Source organism: Triticum dicoccoides, chromosome 2B, assembly GCF_002162155.2.
Source record: "Triticum dicoccoides isolate Atlit2015 ecotype Zavitan chromosome 2B, WEW_v2.0, whole genome shotgun sequence".
Taxonomy (NCBI): domain Eukaryota; kingdom Viridiplantae; phylum Streptophyta; class Magnoliopsida; order Poales; family Poaceae; genus Triticum; species Triticum dicoccoides.
Window position 1 is genome coordinate 434446015 of NC_041383.1, and position 14127 is coordinate 434460141.

The 14127-nt window shown below is 52.7% G+C and overlaps 1 protein-coding gene across 1 annotated transcript in view; it reads right to left on the reverse strand.

Annotated features, from left to right (window-relative positions):
• Positions 1-9536, reverse strand: part of LOC119364083 (small ribosomal subunit biogenesis GTPase RsgA 1, mitochondrial-like) — a 16007-nt gene extending 6471 nt beyond the window's left edge. Inside the window, exon 1 of the mRNA XM_037629488.1 lies at positions 8935-9536. Coding sequence (XP_037485385.1) covers positions 8935-9501 — 567 coding nt within the window. The 5' untranslated portion in view covers positions 9502-9536. The remainder of the gene's footprint in view (positions 1-8934) is intronic.
• Positions 9537-14127: the final 4591 nt, after the last annotated feature.

The window sequence follows — 14127 nt, forward strand, 5'->3', positions numbered from 1 at the left end:
GGCGTTGGAGATGCCCTTACTCCGTACCTGCTGGATGGAGGTGTATACACACTTCAGTATGCGGGTGACACTATTATTTTCAAGGAACATGACATGAAGAAAGCAGTCATGAAGGTCATTCTTTGTTCGAGCAACTTTCCAAATTCCATAAGAGTTAAATATTCTACTTTGCCTAACCAGGGCACAGATCAATACAAACAACTTTTTGGCTAAGGCATGATCCTTTATGTTCCGATACCTCGGGGTCCCTGTTTAGTATCGCAAGCTTCCGAATAAGGAATGAAAGAGGATTGACGACCAGTTAGTGATCAAGTGGAGTATCATTTGTGGACCAAAAGATCCAGGAGGCCTTGGGGTGGATGATCTTAAGATCAAAAATAAATGCTTCCTGAGCAAATGGTTGATCAAGTTGTTAAATGAGGACGGAGTGTGGCAAGAGTTGCTGAAATAAATATCTCCATTCTAAAACTCGTCACAAATGACAGTCAAACCCACTGATTCTTCCTTCAGGGAGGGCCTTTTGAGAGTCAAAGAGGAGTTCTTCAGCAAAGGTGCGTTCATTGTCAAAGCCGATACTCAGACCAGTTTTGGGAAGATTCCTGGCTCAAAGATACTCCTCTGAGTCCGCAATACCCAAATCTTTACAATATAGTACATCGGAAACATCCTTCCATGGCAAATGTTTTGACCAGGAATCCGCTGAATATTATTTTTCATCAGATACTTACTAGTGATAAATGGATAGTCTGGTTACATCTGGTCCAGCGCTTGATGGATATCAAGCTGACTCATGAGCAGGATGTTTTCCGGTGGAAACTCCATGCTTTCAGTCTTCTCAGTTCAGAATCTATGTATGCCGACATGGTAAACGAGAACCACAGAGGTGTAATCCTAACTAATGACAACTGACCTAAGAGTGATTGGAATGGTAGCAAGAAGTGTTGTTTTTGCGATAAGGGTAGACGATTCAACACTTAATTCTCTCGTGTTCGTTTGCACATTTGTTACGGGGAACTGTTTATGTGGCTTTCAACCTGCCTCCGCCAACCAGTATCTCGAATATGTTTGGGAATAGGTTGGCGGGAGCAGAGTAGCAGCTAAAGGCTTGAACCCGGTGGGGGTGTGCACCTTGTGTTGGACTATTGGGAATTGTCATGATGATATTGTTTTCAACAAAAATAGAGTTTCCAAATATCTGCAGGTTATCCACAAGGATGCTCATTGGGTCCATACATGGTGCTTACTTCAGCGTGCGGAGGCACAGGAGTGTCTCTGGGTAAAGCCACTTGGAGAATCGCACGGGCTATGTTCAACCAATATGGATGGCGGTCTAGAAATAGGAATAGTGATGCACAAGTACTACATTTAATATCTCTTGCTGTTGTTGTAGCCCATTATCAAACTTATTTATCACTTTTTGTGTTGGATTGAGAGCTTCGCAATAAATGAGGCTATGTGCATCAATCAATGCAGAGGACGGGTCTTTCTCCTTTTCAAAAAAAAAAAATCATCTCGGGCAGGGACTGCCCTGTCAATTGGTCTCGGGTCTGCCAGCCAAAAAGTGCCAGTGTTCTTGGTGTTCCTGACCTTAAGGCCACCAGGTTGGCGCTGACGACTCACTGGCTCTGGATGCAGGGCATCACTGAAAACTGGGGTTGGCATGGTTTGGAAATTTCCCATAATAATACTGAACTTCCAATCTTCAAAGCTGCTGCCCAGATTCATATTGGCAATGCAAAGAATAACCTTTTCTTGAAAGATCATTGGCTTATGGAGTATCACCAGCATCCTGTGGAGTATGGTCCTGAACTGGCACAGCTTTATTTGTTTGCAGCCACATTTAAGCGTCCCTGGACATTTGGTGGTCCAACTCCAGAAACAAACTTCCTAAGGCCGAGAGGAAGGGATTCGACAGTCTGGTTGTACTCCTCTGCTGGACGACTTGAAAAAAGAGGAACAAGCGAACCTTCAATAATGCAACAAAATCCATCCATGATCTCTTCTGGGATGTACTTGCAGATTAAGATCTTGGAGTTCGGCAGCCGCAAAGGAGCTTAGCCTAGTTCAGGCCTAAATTGTCCAGATCATAGCCTTCAGCTTTTCGAAGCCATTGTTTCTTTTCTGGGCTTGGTCTTTGTGGTTTGATCACTATATCTGTTGTATCCTTCCGTTTACTTTTCTCTTCTTCCTTTTTTTTTCGCGAATACGCAAAGATTGCGTATCATTGCATTGATAGGAGGGGGTGAAAGTACAGAGAGACATGCCGACACTGGCCACGCGTACACAAGCCGGCGCGGGCACAAGTGGCCGGAGCAGCTAGGAGAGGGGCTGCTCATCCCTCATTACACAAAAGCTAAGCCTAAATCTCAGGTATCAAGTTCGCCAAGCCGTTGGCGCCGGCACTAACCCACAGGTGAGCGTCTTCTTGAATGGATTGCAGTAGAGCTGCGACCGAGGGTTGCCGCTGATCAAACACGCATCCATTCCGGTGCTTCCAGATGGCCCATGCGGTGAGAGCGATGATGGAGCAGAGTCCCTTCCGCAGAGCCGTGGGTGATGAAGTGCAAGTATCTATCCACCAATCCGCGAACGGTGTGTCGGGGTTTGGGATCGTGGCAGTCGATCGGCACCAAGAAAGGACCTCATGCCAAATTTGGCGGGAGAAGGGGCAGGAGGTGAACAAGTGGTGCATGTCCTCAGTGGTCTGGTCGCACAGCACGCAACTGTCATTGTGGGGCAGCCCTCGCCGGGCAAGGCGGTCGGCCGTCCAGCATCGGTCCTGCAAAGCAAGCCAGATGAATACCTTGATGCGTAAGGGGGCCCAAGTCTTCCAGGTGAGCTTCCAGGATGCGTCGGTCGTAGATCCATGAAAGAGCGCAAGGTAGCAGGATTTGGCGGAGTAGACGCCAGACTCCGTCCACTTCCATCGTAGCACATCAGGCCCAGCCGAGAGGGTAGCGTTTTGTAGCATGCGCCAAAGGTCGACGTATTGAAGCAGGGCGGCCGGGCCGAGCGCGCCGGCAATGTCGCGCACCCAGGCACGCTCAGGAAGTCCCTCGGCCACCGTTCGATCACGGCGATGCCGTCTGGAGACCAGGGAGAACACGAGAGGGGCAAGCTCAGGGATGGCCTTGCCATCAATCCAAGGGTCAGTCCAGAACTTGCAGGTGCGACCATCACGCACCTCCCAGGTGGTGGAGGCTCTGAAAATCTGTGAGGCCGCAGGGTCATGGGGGAGGTGCAGTTGACTCCAGGGGTGCGAACCATCAATACGCTGGAGCCAGAGCCATCGGGTGCGCAGGGCGACGCCAGCGTGCTGCAGGTCGCGTATCCCCAAGCCGCCGAGGAAGGTGGGGCGACACACCCGATCCCAGTTCACTCGGCATTGCCCTCCACGCGCGTCCTTGCGGCCAACCCAAAGGAAGCTTCGAATGATCCGGTTGACTCGAGCAAGGATGGACTTGTTGACGGCAATGGCGACGAGGATGTGGATGGGCATGGCGCAGAGGACGTGCCGACAGAGCGCGAGACGATCCCCCAAGGAGAGCATGGATCCCAGCCAAGTAGATAGCTTCCTCTCGAGCTTGTCGACGAGCGGCATAAGGTCGACTGTCGAGGGCTTACGGAGGGAAAGCGGGAGGCCGAGGTACTTCACCGGGAAGTGAGCGATCGGGCAGGCCATCTCAGTCGTGATCGTGGCAATGTGCCCCTCGTCGCAGCGTATTGGGGAGGCCGAGCACTTGGCGAGGTTTGTGCAGAGCCCGGATGCCTTGCCGAAGACGTCCAATATACGGCGAATGGCGCGGATGTCATGGGTGTCGGGGTGGCTGAAGATGACGACATCGTCAGCGTAGAGGGAGACGCTCGAAGGCAGGTGCCGCGCGGTCAGCCGCTGGAGGAGGCCGCGCTCGACGGCTCGCTGAAGGAGCGAGTTGAGCACGTCGATGATGATGACGAAGAGCATTGGGGAAATGGGGTCCCCTTGCCGTAGCCCGCACGCGTGAAGAATTGGTGGCCCGGGGATGCCATTGACAAGCACACGTGTCGATGCGGTAGAGAGCAGGATGGAGATCCATTCGCACCATCGGTCTCCAAAGCCTAGGTGCTTTAGCATGTCCAGCAGAAAGGGCCATGCCACCGAGTCGAAAGCCCTCGCGATGTCGAGCTTGAGGAGCATCCGCGGCATCTTGAGGTTGTGAAGAAGTCTAGCCATCTGTTGGACATGGAGGAAGTTGTCGTGGATGCTTCGGCCGGCGATGAATGCACTTTGATTGGTAGAAACCATCTTGCCCAGGTGGGGTGCCAGCCGAAGAGAGAGCGCCTTCGCGAACAGCTTCGCAATGAGATGGATGAGACTAATGGGGCGATAGTCGAAGAGAGATGCCGCATCTTGCTTCTTCGGAAGGAGGGTGAGGAGCGCCTCGTTGAGCCTCTGGAAACCGCGTCCGTTGAGTGCGGATAGCTTATCAAAGACGGCGCATATGTCATGCTTGATCACGTCCCACGCACTCCGGAGGAATTCGGCGGTGAAGCCATCGGGGCCGGGCGCCTTCCCGAGCGGTAAGCTTTTGACCGCAGCCCAGATCTCGTCCTCAGAGAAAGGTGCGTCGAGGCTGGAGAGGTCAAATGGCCCAACGTGGAGCGCGGAGAGGTCTAAGGAGAAAGGCCGCGGCTTCGCCGATCCAAGGATGCCGCAGAAGTGACCGTAAGCAGCTTCAGCAAGAGCGGCCGGGTCGGAGACGGATGTGTCTCCGACCTGCAACTCGACGATCCGGTTCTTCTGCTTGCGGTGTGCTGCATGCACCCTGAAGAACTTCTGACCCGCGTCGTCGTCCCGCAACCAGGATAGCCTGACACGCTGGCGCGAGATCGAGCGCTCGAGCGACACCAGCCCCAGGTACGCCCCTTTGAGGCACCTACGCAGCCAGGCCTCGGCCGGGGAAAGGGGCCGGAAGTCCTGCACCGCATCCAGGCACGCAATCAGCTCACGAGCGACGAGGAGTTGTCGGGACACGTCCCCAATCTTCTTTGCGCTCCAGCTTTGGAGACGCCGCGCAGTGTTCTTGAGGCGTGCCACCAACCTGCGGAAGGGGTCCGGCTCATCGGCCGCAATGGCCCAGGCCTCGAGCACGACCTGCGTGCAGCCATCAATGCGCGGCCAGAATCTTTCGAAGTGGAATCTCCGCGTGCCAGGCGAGCGCGCAGTGCAGTCGAGAAGGAGAGGTGCATGATCGGACGCTGCGGAGGAGAGGCAGCGTAGCATGCAATGCGGGTGGAGCGCTTCCCATGCAGAATTAGAGATCACCCGGTCAATGCGCGTGAGGGTGGGGGTGCCGCGTTCGTTTGACCAAGTATATCGTCGCCCGTGCAGGTAGATATCACGCAGTTCCTCATCGGCGAGGAAGCGGCGGAACCGCGACATGACCCGGTGGTTGAGCCGGGAGTTATTCTTGTCCGCTGCCCCTGAGATCATGTTAAAGTCGCCTCCTAGGATCCAAGGGCCAGCACGCAATGATCGGACCTCACTGAGGTCACCGAGGAAAGCGATCTTGTCATCATCACCTTGCGGGCCATAAACGCCAGTGAGCCACCAGTGGTGGGCGCCATCGAGAGAAGAGGCCAGCGCAGTGATGTGGTGTTCGCCGCAGCATGGATCGGAAAGCGCGATCATGTACGAGCGCCAAGCAAGCAGGATACACCCACGGGTCCCATCCGCGGGAAGGAAGAAAAACTCAAAGAAGGACGAGCCGAGCGTCTCAGTGACAAGCGAGGACGAGAGAGAAACCATCTTAGTCTCTTGGATGCAAACAATACAAGGCGAGGCAGCGGAGATCATGCTGCGAACGGCGGTGCGCTTGGCCGGGGCATTAAGGCCACGCACGTTCCAAAATACAGTGCGAAGGTTGTGATCCATGGAGAGAGGTGGAGTCCTGCGGTGGCCTAGGCAGCCACTAGGCCTCGACAGCGCGAGGCAGGGGGGAGGGCGAGTTGACAGGCGGGTCGAGCAGCTCGGGGATGCGCCAGCCGGAGATCGGCGAATGCCTGCAGCACGTCATGCGCCAGCGGCCTCTGGAAGAGGCGCTCGTACTTCGCCAGGGTTGCAGCGGAGATGGGGGCGTCGTCCGAGACGAGCCCGAGGCGACGGAGGAGCACCTTCTTGGCCTTGAGCTCAGAATTGAGGCCGCAATCAGCCTTGGCAATCCTGCCACTCCGACGGGGCGTGAAGTTCGGCGGTAACTCCTTCCTACGGGAGCGGGAGGGAGGCGCAGGGAGAATCTGCGTGATCGGCCTCTGAATGGAGCCTAAAAAACGTCCACAGGTTCCACGTCGGCATGCCCGCCACGTGGTGAGCCCGGGGCGGCTGCATGGAAAAAATCATTCGCCGAGGGTGCGGGATCGTTCGGCATCAGAGCGTGCGAATCTTCCACAGCGGGATCCGAGGCGGGGGGGAGTGGCCCAATGGCGGGGCAACGCAAGGGGCCCGGTGGGTCCGCGCCTCAACTGGACAGCACCAACCGTCCCGCAGGGGGAGGGGAGGATGGCCCGCTGTCGCTTTCCTCGGGATCGGCCAGCGGGCTTGTCGCGGATCCTGGTGGGGCCGCGCAAAGCAGCAGCAGGCCAGGGGCGATCACGGGGGCGGGATCCACCTGGGGGTGTGCGCCGATCTCCAGAAGGTGCTCGGGCGAGTCAGGCGATGCCACGTTGGCAAGCGGTGGGGTGGTGAGCGCGGGAGCAGCGACCCGGTCAACAGGGTTGGAGTTTGAACTGGCAGCGCCAACGGGCTCGGACGGGGCGGGATGGCCAGCTGTCACCGCAGCTTTCTGGAAAGCCGCCTTGTCCCCCAGGCGCAGCTTTGCCGGGCCCCGCGTGACGCCAGCCACGACCGGCGGGTACGGCCCGAGAACCCCATGCCAGATGAGCATTACGGCGAGCGGGCGGTTGCGGCGGCGACCTCCACGGCGGCAATTGGAGCGGCCGGACTGGCGCGATGGGCCGGCAGCATCACGTCGTGGCGGCGCCGGAGGGTGATCATAGTGGTGCGGCCAGGGCGCAGGACAGGGTGGAGAGCCCTGGCCGGGGCCATTGCCATCATCGGAGTCGGGGCCTGGAGAGACACGCGGTGGCGGAGGCGGCGGGACGGGTCGACGGAAATCCTCGCAGCGGGCCACATGAATCGCTACTGGGAAACGCGGTAGGTCCATGCCAAGGCGCTCGGCAACGTCCGGGTCCGCGTCGACGGCAACGCCATCACGCACCAGGAGGAAGAGGTCGGCGGCGAGGGGGATCGCGTCAGGGTTGGCCGTCCAGGCCGGGAGCCGAAAGATGTCCAGGGCGACGCCACGGCGAGTGCGCGGCTCGAGGTGCTCCACCAAGCAGAACGGCGAGAGCAGCGTGACCGCGGTGGCGCGGTGCCAGACATGATCAGGCACCCCGGTGAGCTCGAGGTGCACCCGGAAGCGGGCGCGCACCTGCTCCGCACCGACAAGCGCGCTCCACGGGTGAAGCAGCAGGCGGAAACGGGCGGTGCGAACGCCATCATTTGCCACCAGGGCCCGATCCTCCGCACGCTGGAAGCGGATGAGGAAATCCTCCGGCAAGTGGCGGTGAACCGAGAAGCGCGCCTCTGGGATGCCAAAACGCGAGCAGATCACGTCGGAGACCTCCCGACATGAGACCCCGGTCCTGCACCCCGCGACCGTGGCAAGCAACGCGCGCCGGAGCTCCTCCTCGGCGTCGTCGATCTCCGCGGAAAGAGGTAGGAAACACGCAGGCGCAGCGGCCGGACGCAGCGACTTATGTATACACATGCAGTCCTCCTGCATTGCTCTTGAAGAAAAATGAATAAGGGCAAAACCCCTTAGTTCAGATATGTTCTGTTCCCTCCAAATTCTTGCGTTTCAACGGGTGATAGAGAGATATTGTTGACTGTTGACAGAATATGTTGGTCTTGCAAGCAACTGAACTATTTTCCTGCGAAGCAAGAGCACCAGATAGAGAGCAGCATCTTACCCAAAAAAAAATCTATTTCCTTTTTTAGGACTGATTTTTCCATGGCTGCCATGCCCATGGATGGAAACCAGGTTGCATCAGTGTGCATTCCACGACCTTAATACCATGTTTCACACGGTTGCAGCACCTTAATGCTTTGTTCTTTTTCCCCACTTTATTATGCACGGCACAGCAAACTACTGAATGAGCACCTATATGTCCTTGTCCTTGTCCACTCCTAACAACTCAAGTGCAATGCACTACCCTACGATCGCTGTTTTATTTTATATTTTGGAACAAACGGTCACTAAATTTAGTAATGATCTAGCATCAATTCAAATCAAAGAACTTGTTGAGATATTTATAAACAATAGTCTCTAGTATCTCTGCCCCCTATTAATTTTGCTGACTACAAAAGAACAGGCCAACATGCTGGAGCTACAGTTGCAATTCATCGCAAAGTTGGATGTAGAAAATGGAACCTCCAACAATTAAATAGAATGCTTTTCTTACTTCCCTAGAAAAAGTGTGAACTCACTACACATTTGGCACTCGGTCATACGCCTCCCCTATGTATCTAATTGTGTCACTCCTTCGACTCAAGAAAGTGTGAGTATACACCGAATTGCAATGAAGGTTGTCCAGGTAAAGTGTAAGTTTACGCCGAATGAGCCATTGGTCGAATCAATGAAGTGGCTACTACGTGAAGCTCAACTATGCATCAAGCTCCGCCACAATAATCATGACTTGTGCTATGCTGCTTCACTATTAGATAATCTATAAAGTCCAATTACCCTGTTGTATAAACGAGTACTTTATCAACAGAACTTTTACTCTTTATCAATCTAGATGAAAGCGATTAAGCTACGATAGGATTGAAATAAAAAATAAGAATGTGTCTTCTTGGTAACCTAATGACCCAATTCTGGCTCCGACCGAGTATACCTGGTCGTCCACGAGCTCGACCTTGTTGAAGGCAAGCACGAAGGGTATCCCTGTGGACTCGGCCTCGACGAGGAACCTGGTGAGCGTGGCGGGCTCAGGCTGCGGCTGGTCCAGCGAGAAGAGCACAACGAGACGGTCGACGTTGGCGACCGGCGGATCGACCACCTCGCTCCGGCGCTCAAAGACGTCCTCGATCATCCCGCGGCGGTCGGTCCAGTCGACGGCCCCGACGAGCACCCTGTCCCCGACGAGCACGCGGCGGCGGATCTTCTTGAGCAGCGCGCGGACGACGCAGAGAAGGTCTGTCCCTTGGTGTTGCTCGAGCCCCGGGGCGGTGGAGCTGACGATGACGCGCATGAAATTGGCCTGGGAAGCCGCGACGAGGCCCGTAGCCTGGCTCGGGAGGAGCGCATCGGGGGGCGGCGGGGGCAGAGAGGCGGCCGCCACCGCGGGGAGGAGACGCGGATGGCGGGAGGCACGGTGAAGGAGGCGGAGGCTTTGGGGAAGCGGGAGCGGGAGGCGGAGGTGGGGCAGCGTGGCCGTGGACGGGGGTGGGAGGAGCGGCATTTCGGTGGAGCGAAACTGGATAGCGGAGTGCACACTCCAAGCCTATCCTCTATAGTGCCATCCTGACCGTTTGGACTACTTAATCTTGGCTTCGATGGTCTGGACTATTTGAATTTTTTCAGTTTTGTCTCAATGTCTCAAATCAAGATGAGAACTAGGTTGTAGCCTAGTGGCAAGGAAGCGCAGTGGCGTCTCCAGCAACCAGGGTTCGAGCCACGTCGGGGACGAATTTCTGGTTTCTCACAAGGGATGCTTCTCCTATATCAATAAACCATGGGTGCTAGTGCCCATGAGTTTCATCAAGATGAAGAGTAGGGGAGTTCGAGCTAGTATATGTCTAGTCCACATGTCCTACACTCCATCCTTCCTCCTCCGCCCTTGTTCTCACTCCTGGTCCCTCGATGCCACCACTGCACCCACCTTCTGGGGAATGAAGCATGAAAATATAAACAAAAAATCTACGAACACCCAAGATCCAATCTAAGAGATGCATAGCTACGAGATGAGAGTGTGTCTACATACCCTTGTAGAACGGAAGCGTTAGCGTCGTAACGCGGTTGATGTAGTCGTACTCTTCACGATTCAATCGCGATCCAATCCGATCTAATGCGGAACGGACGGCACCTCCGAATTTAGCACATGTACGGCTCGTCGACGTCCTCTCTTTGATCCAGCAAGTGAGGGAGAGGAGGTAGACGAGATCTGAACCAACACGACAGCGTGGTGGTGGTGGTGGTGGCGAAATTCCGGCACGGCTTCGCCAAGCACCGCGCGAGGTGGAGGAGATGTAACGGAAGGGAGACGGACAAGGGTGGAAGGGGTGTTGCCCCCAACGCCTCCCCACCTTTATATAGGCATGGAGGGGGTTGGTGGCTTGCCCTCCAAGGCCCTAGGGTAGTTGGTTAAAGGGGGGGGAGGAAATCTCTCCTTTCCTTCCCCACTGATCGCTATCCCCTTTTTAGGATTCTGATCTTATCCCTTCGGTATATGATACTACTCCTTTTAAGGGAGGATCTTGGTGCGCCTAGAACAGGGGTGTGGGGACTTTCCCCACTACCCACATTCATGTGGGTCACCCATGCAGGTGGGCCCCACTCCGGAACCTTCTAGAACCTTCTCGGTACAATATCAAAAAATCCAAACATTTTCCGAAACCCCGACAACAACTTTCCATATATAAATATTTACCTTCGGACTATTTCGGAGCTCCTCGTGATGTCCCGGATCCCATCCAGGACTCTGAACAACCTTCGGACTTTCCACTATTAATATCTCAATACTACCTCAACGCTACCGAACGTTAAGCGTGCGACCCTACAGGTTCGGAACATGCGGACATGACCGAGACTCCTCTCCGGTCAATAACCAATAACGGGACCTGGATACCCATATTAATTCCTACATATTCGGCGAAGATCTTTATCGGTTGAACCAAGATGTGAAGGGTTCAGTCAATCGTGTATGCAATTCCCTTTGTTTGGTGATGTGTTACTTGCCCGAGATTCGGTCGTCGGTATCTTCATACCTAGTTCAATCCCATTACCGGCAAGTCTCTTTACTCGTTCCGTAATACAAGATCCTGTGACCAAACTCATTAGTCACATGAAACTTCTTATGATGTTGTATTACCGAGAGGGCCCAGAGATATCTCTCCGTCACACGGAGCGACAAATCTCAGTCTCGATCCATGCAACCCAACAGGCACCTTCGGAGATACCTGTAGAGCACCTTTGTGATTACCCAGTTATGAAGTGATGTTTGATAGAACACAAGGCATTCTTCCGGTATCCGGGAGTGGCATTATCTCATGGTCGAAGGAACATATACTTGACATGAAGAAAGCTATAGCAAATAACTAAACGATCTGATACTAAGCTTACAATTGGGTATGTCCATCACATCATTCTCCTAATGATGTGTTCCCGTTATCAAATAATAGCTCATGTCCATGGTTAGGAAACCTTAACCATCTTTGATCAACGAGCTAGTCTAGTAGAGGCCTACTAGGGACACGGTGTTGTTTATGTATTCACACATGTGTCTAAGTTTCCAGTCAATACAATTCTAGCATGAATAATAGACATTTATGATGAATGGGAAATATGATAATAACCATTTTATTATTGCCTCTAGGGCATATTTCCAACACCTCCTACGCCGATCGGGCCTCACCGGACCTCCAAGCTACCGTCGTCGAATCCCTACACCGCCCTAGTACCCCCCCCAATCGATGTCGTCTATGCCAAACATGATGCATGGCAAGTGTTCAGTGAAATGTGTAGTGCATTTCTTACAATTTTGTTGTTTGATTTCAGAGAAACACAGTGGATTGAGTAATGCTACAATTTATGAGTGATGCATCATCAGATTCATAAACAAGAAACTTATACACAACTACTAAATGATATAGTGGAACATTTGTGGGTGTTTCTTTCAAACAATTAGAGCAACTGTCCAAAAAATGAGTTCAAATATAAACTACATAATTTAGAAACTTTATGTTTGGATTGTAATAAGTAGACTCAAATTACTATTGCATTGTGTTGTACTGCTTAACAAGTAAGTAATCCAGAGTGACAAGTAACAGAAAGGAACAACTTGCAACTAAGTAGGAGGTAGGATTGAGAAGATGCAAACATACATGATGGGGGAGGGGGAGATAGAGCATGTTGGTTCAAAAGGTCACTCAACACCAACTTATGTTGGACATTTTCTCTTAGGCCGAAGACCAGCAGAGCAACCGAGATCATATGAAGTTACACTAGTGGCAGAGCTAGACCGTAATGATAGGGAGCCAAAGACAAAACACCATTTTTAGAGCGCAAAATACTCTATTCTTTTCAATCTCAGCCCTCCCAAAAATAATTTCTTCACAAAACTACCTAAGGCTAGGGTTTGTGGCCCCTGCAGCTCATAGCTCCGTCGGTGAGTTAAACCAGTTATCTTGCATCAGATAGTGTTGCCACTCCATCCCAACTTTCCACTCTCAAACCAAGATTTGAGTTTCTCTCTCCGTGAGTGTGACACTCTTGGTAAATCTAATGTATGGTCATTGGAGTGGTTTGGATGCTCTAAAGTTTAATACAAAAGTAGGGCTATGTTTGATCTAAGTGTATTCTGAAACAATGTAGAATAACCAAGATGGACAAAGTAAGTTATAACTCCAGAGTATAGTGATGCATTCCTTGGCATTGTGCAACGAGTGTTCCCTTCTTGGCTATTTCCCACAGTAAGGATAAAACATTTTGTAATGAAAAGTAAGCTAATCTAGGCTATTCAAGTCTAAAATCTAGAATTAAAATGCCTAGGCTAATCAACACTTAGGGTGTGGAATATCCATGACCAAATAAAAAGTACATAGTCAGAGATCACTCAGCCTAGCTCATGCATCTAATACATACCTAGCCAAACAGGCCAACCCAGCATGGCACTGCCCGGCCCGCCATAATCGTGCCTGACACGTCACGGCCCGCCATGGCATGATTAATAGTCGAGTCATGTCGGGTTGGCCCACGTGCTACAAGTACCAGCCCAGGCACGAAACAGAGATTAAATGAGCCGGGACACCGCATGCGCAGGCACACTACCCCGCCCAGGTGTTGGGAAACGTTGCATGGAAAACAAAAAAAATCTACGCACATGCAAGATCTAACAAGGAGATGCATAGCAACGAGAGGGGAGAGTGTGTCTACGTACTCTCGTAGACCGTAAGCGGAAGCGTTTAGTAACGCGGTTGATGTAGTCGAACTTCTTCGCGATCCAATCGATCGAGTACTAAACGTACGGCACCTCCGCGTTCAGCACACGTTCAGCTCGGTGACGTCCTCATCTTCTTGATCCAGAAAGACGGGGTAGTAGTGGATGAGTTTCGGCAGCACGACGACGTGGTGATGGTGATGGTGAAGCTATCTCCGCAGGGTTTCAGCTAAGCACTGCGAAAATATGACCGAGGGACGAAACTGTGGAGGGGGGCGCCAAACACGGCTAAGAGATTGTCGTGGTTATGTGTGGCGCCCCCTCCCACATATATATAGGTGGGGGAGAGGGGAGCAGCCAGGAGGCGCCCCAAGTAGGGCCGAATCCTACTTGGGGTCTTCCCCAAGCTGCGCCCCCTTCCTTATTTGAGTGCGGGAGGAAGGCAGGGGAAGGTGGCGCCCCCCCCCTTCCTTACTCTCATGAGGAGGGAAAGGCAGGAGGCGCCACCCCTCCCCTTTCCTTCCCTAGGGTCGGACGACAATGGAGAGGGGCATGCCAGCCCCCTAGTGGGCTGGTCTGTCCCCCCCAATTTCGCATATTTCTGTGGGTTTCAAACTATTTTTAATACCGAAATGTCGAGCCAGATTTAAAGTACTTTGAAGATATATTTAAATTAGGTTAATGCCTAGTGAAATAGGAATCTAAAAATGTGAAAAAAATAAGAAATTTTAAAGTAATTGCCAATTTGTCATCTGTTTTTATATTTACAACCCATTTCATATTACTTTCAAGATTTGCAGGCGTCTTGAAAGAGTTGCAGCCCATCAGGGCGTAGAAAAATAAGTAGGCCTGGATTGGGTATTCTTCAGAAAAAATAAACTGGGCTCATTTTCACAAAGAAAAAATAGTTGGGCTGGTCACATGGTGAAC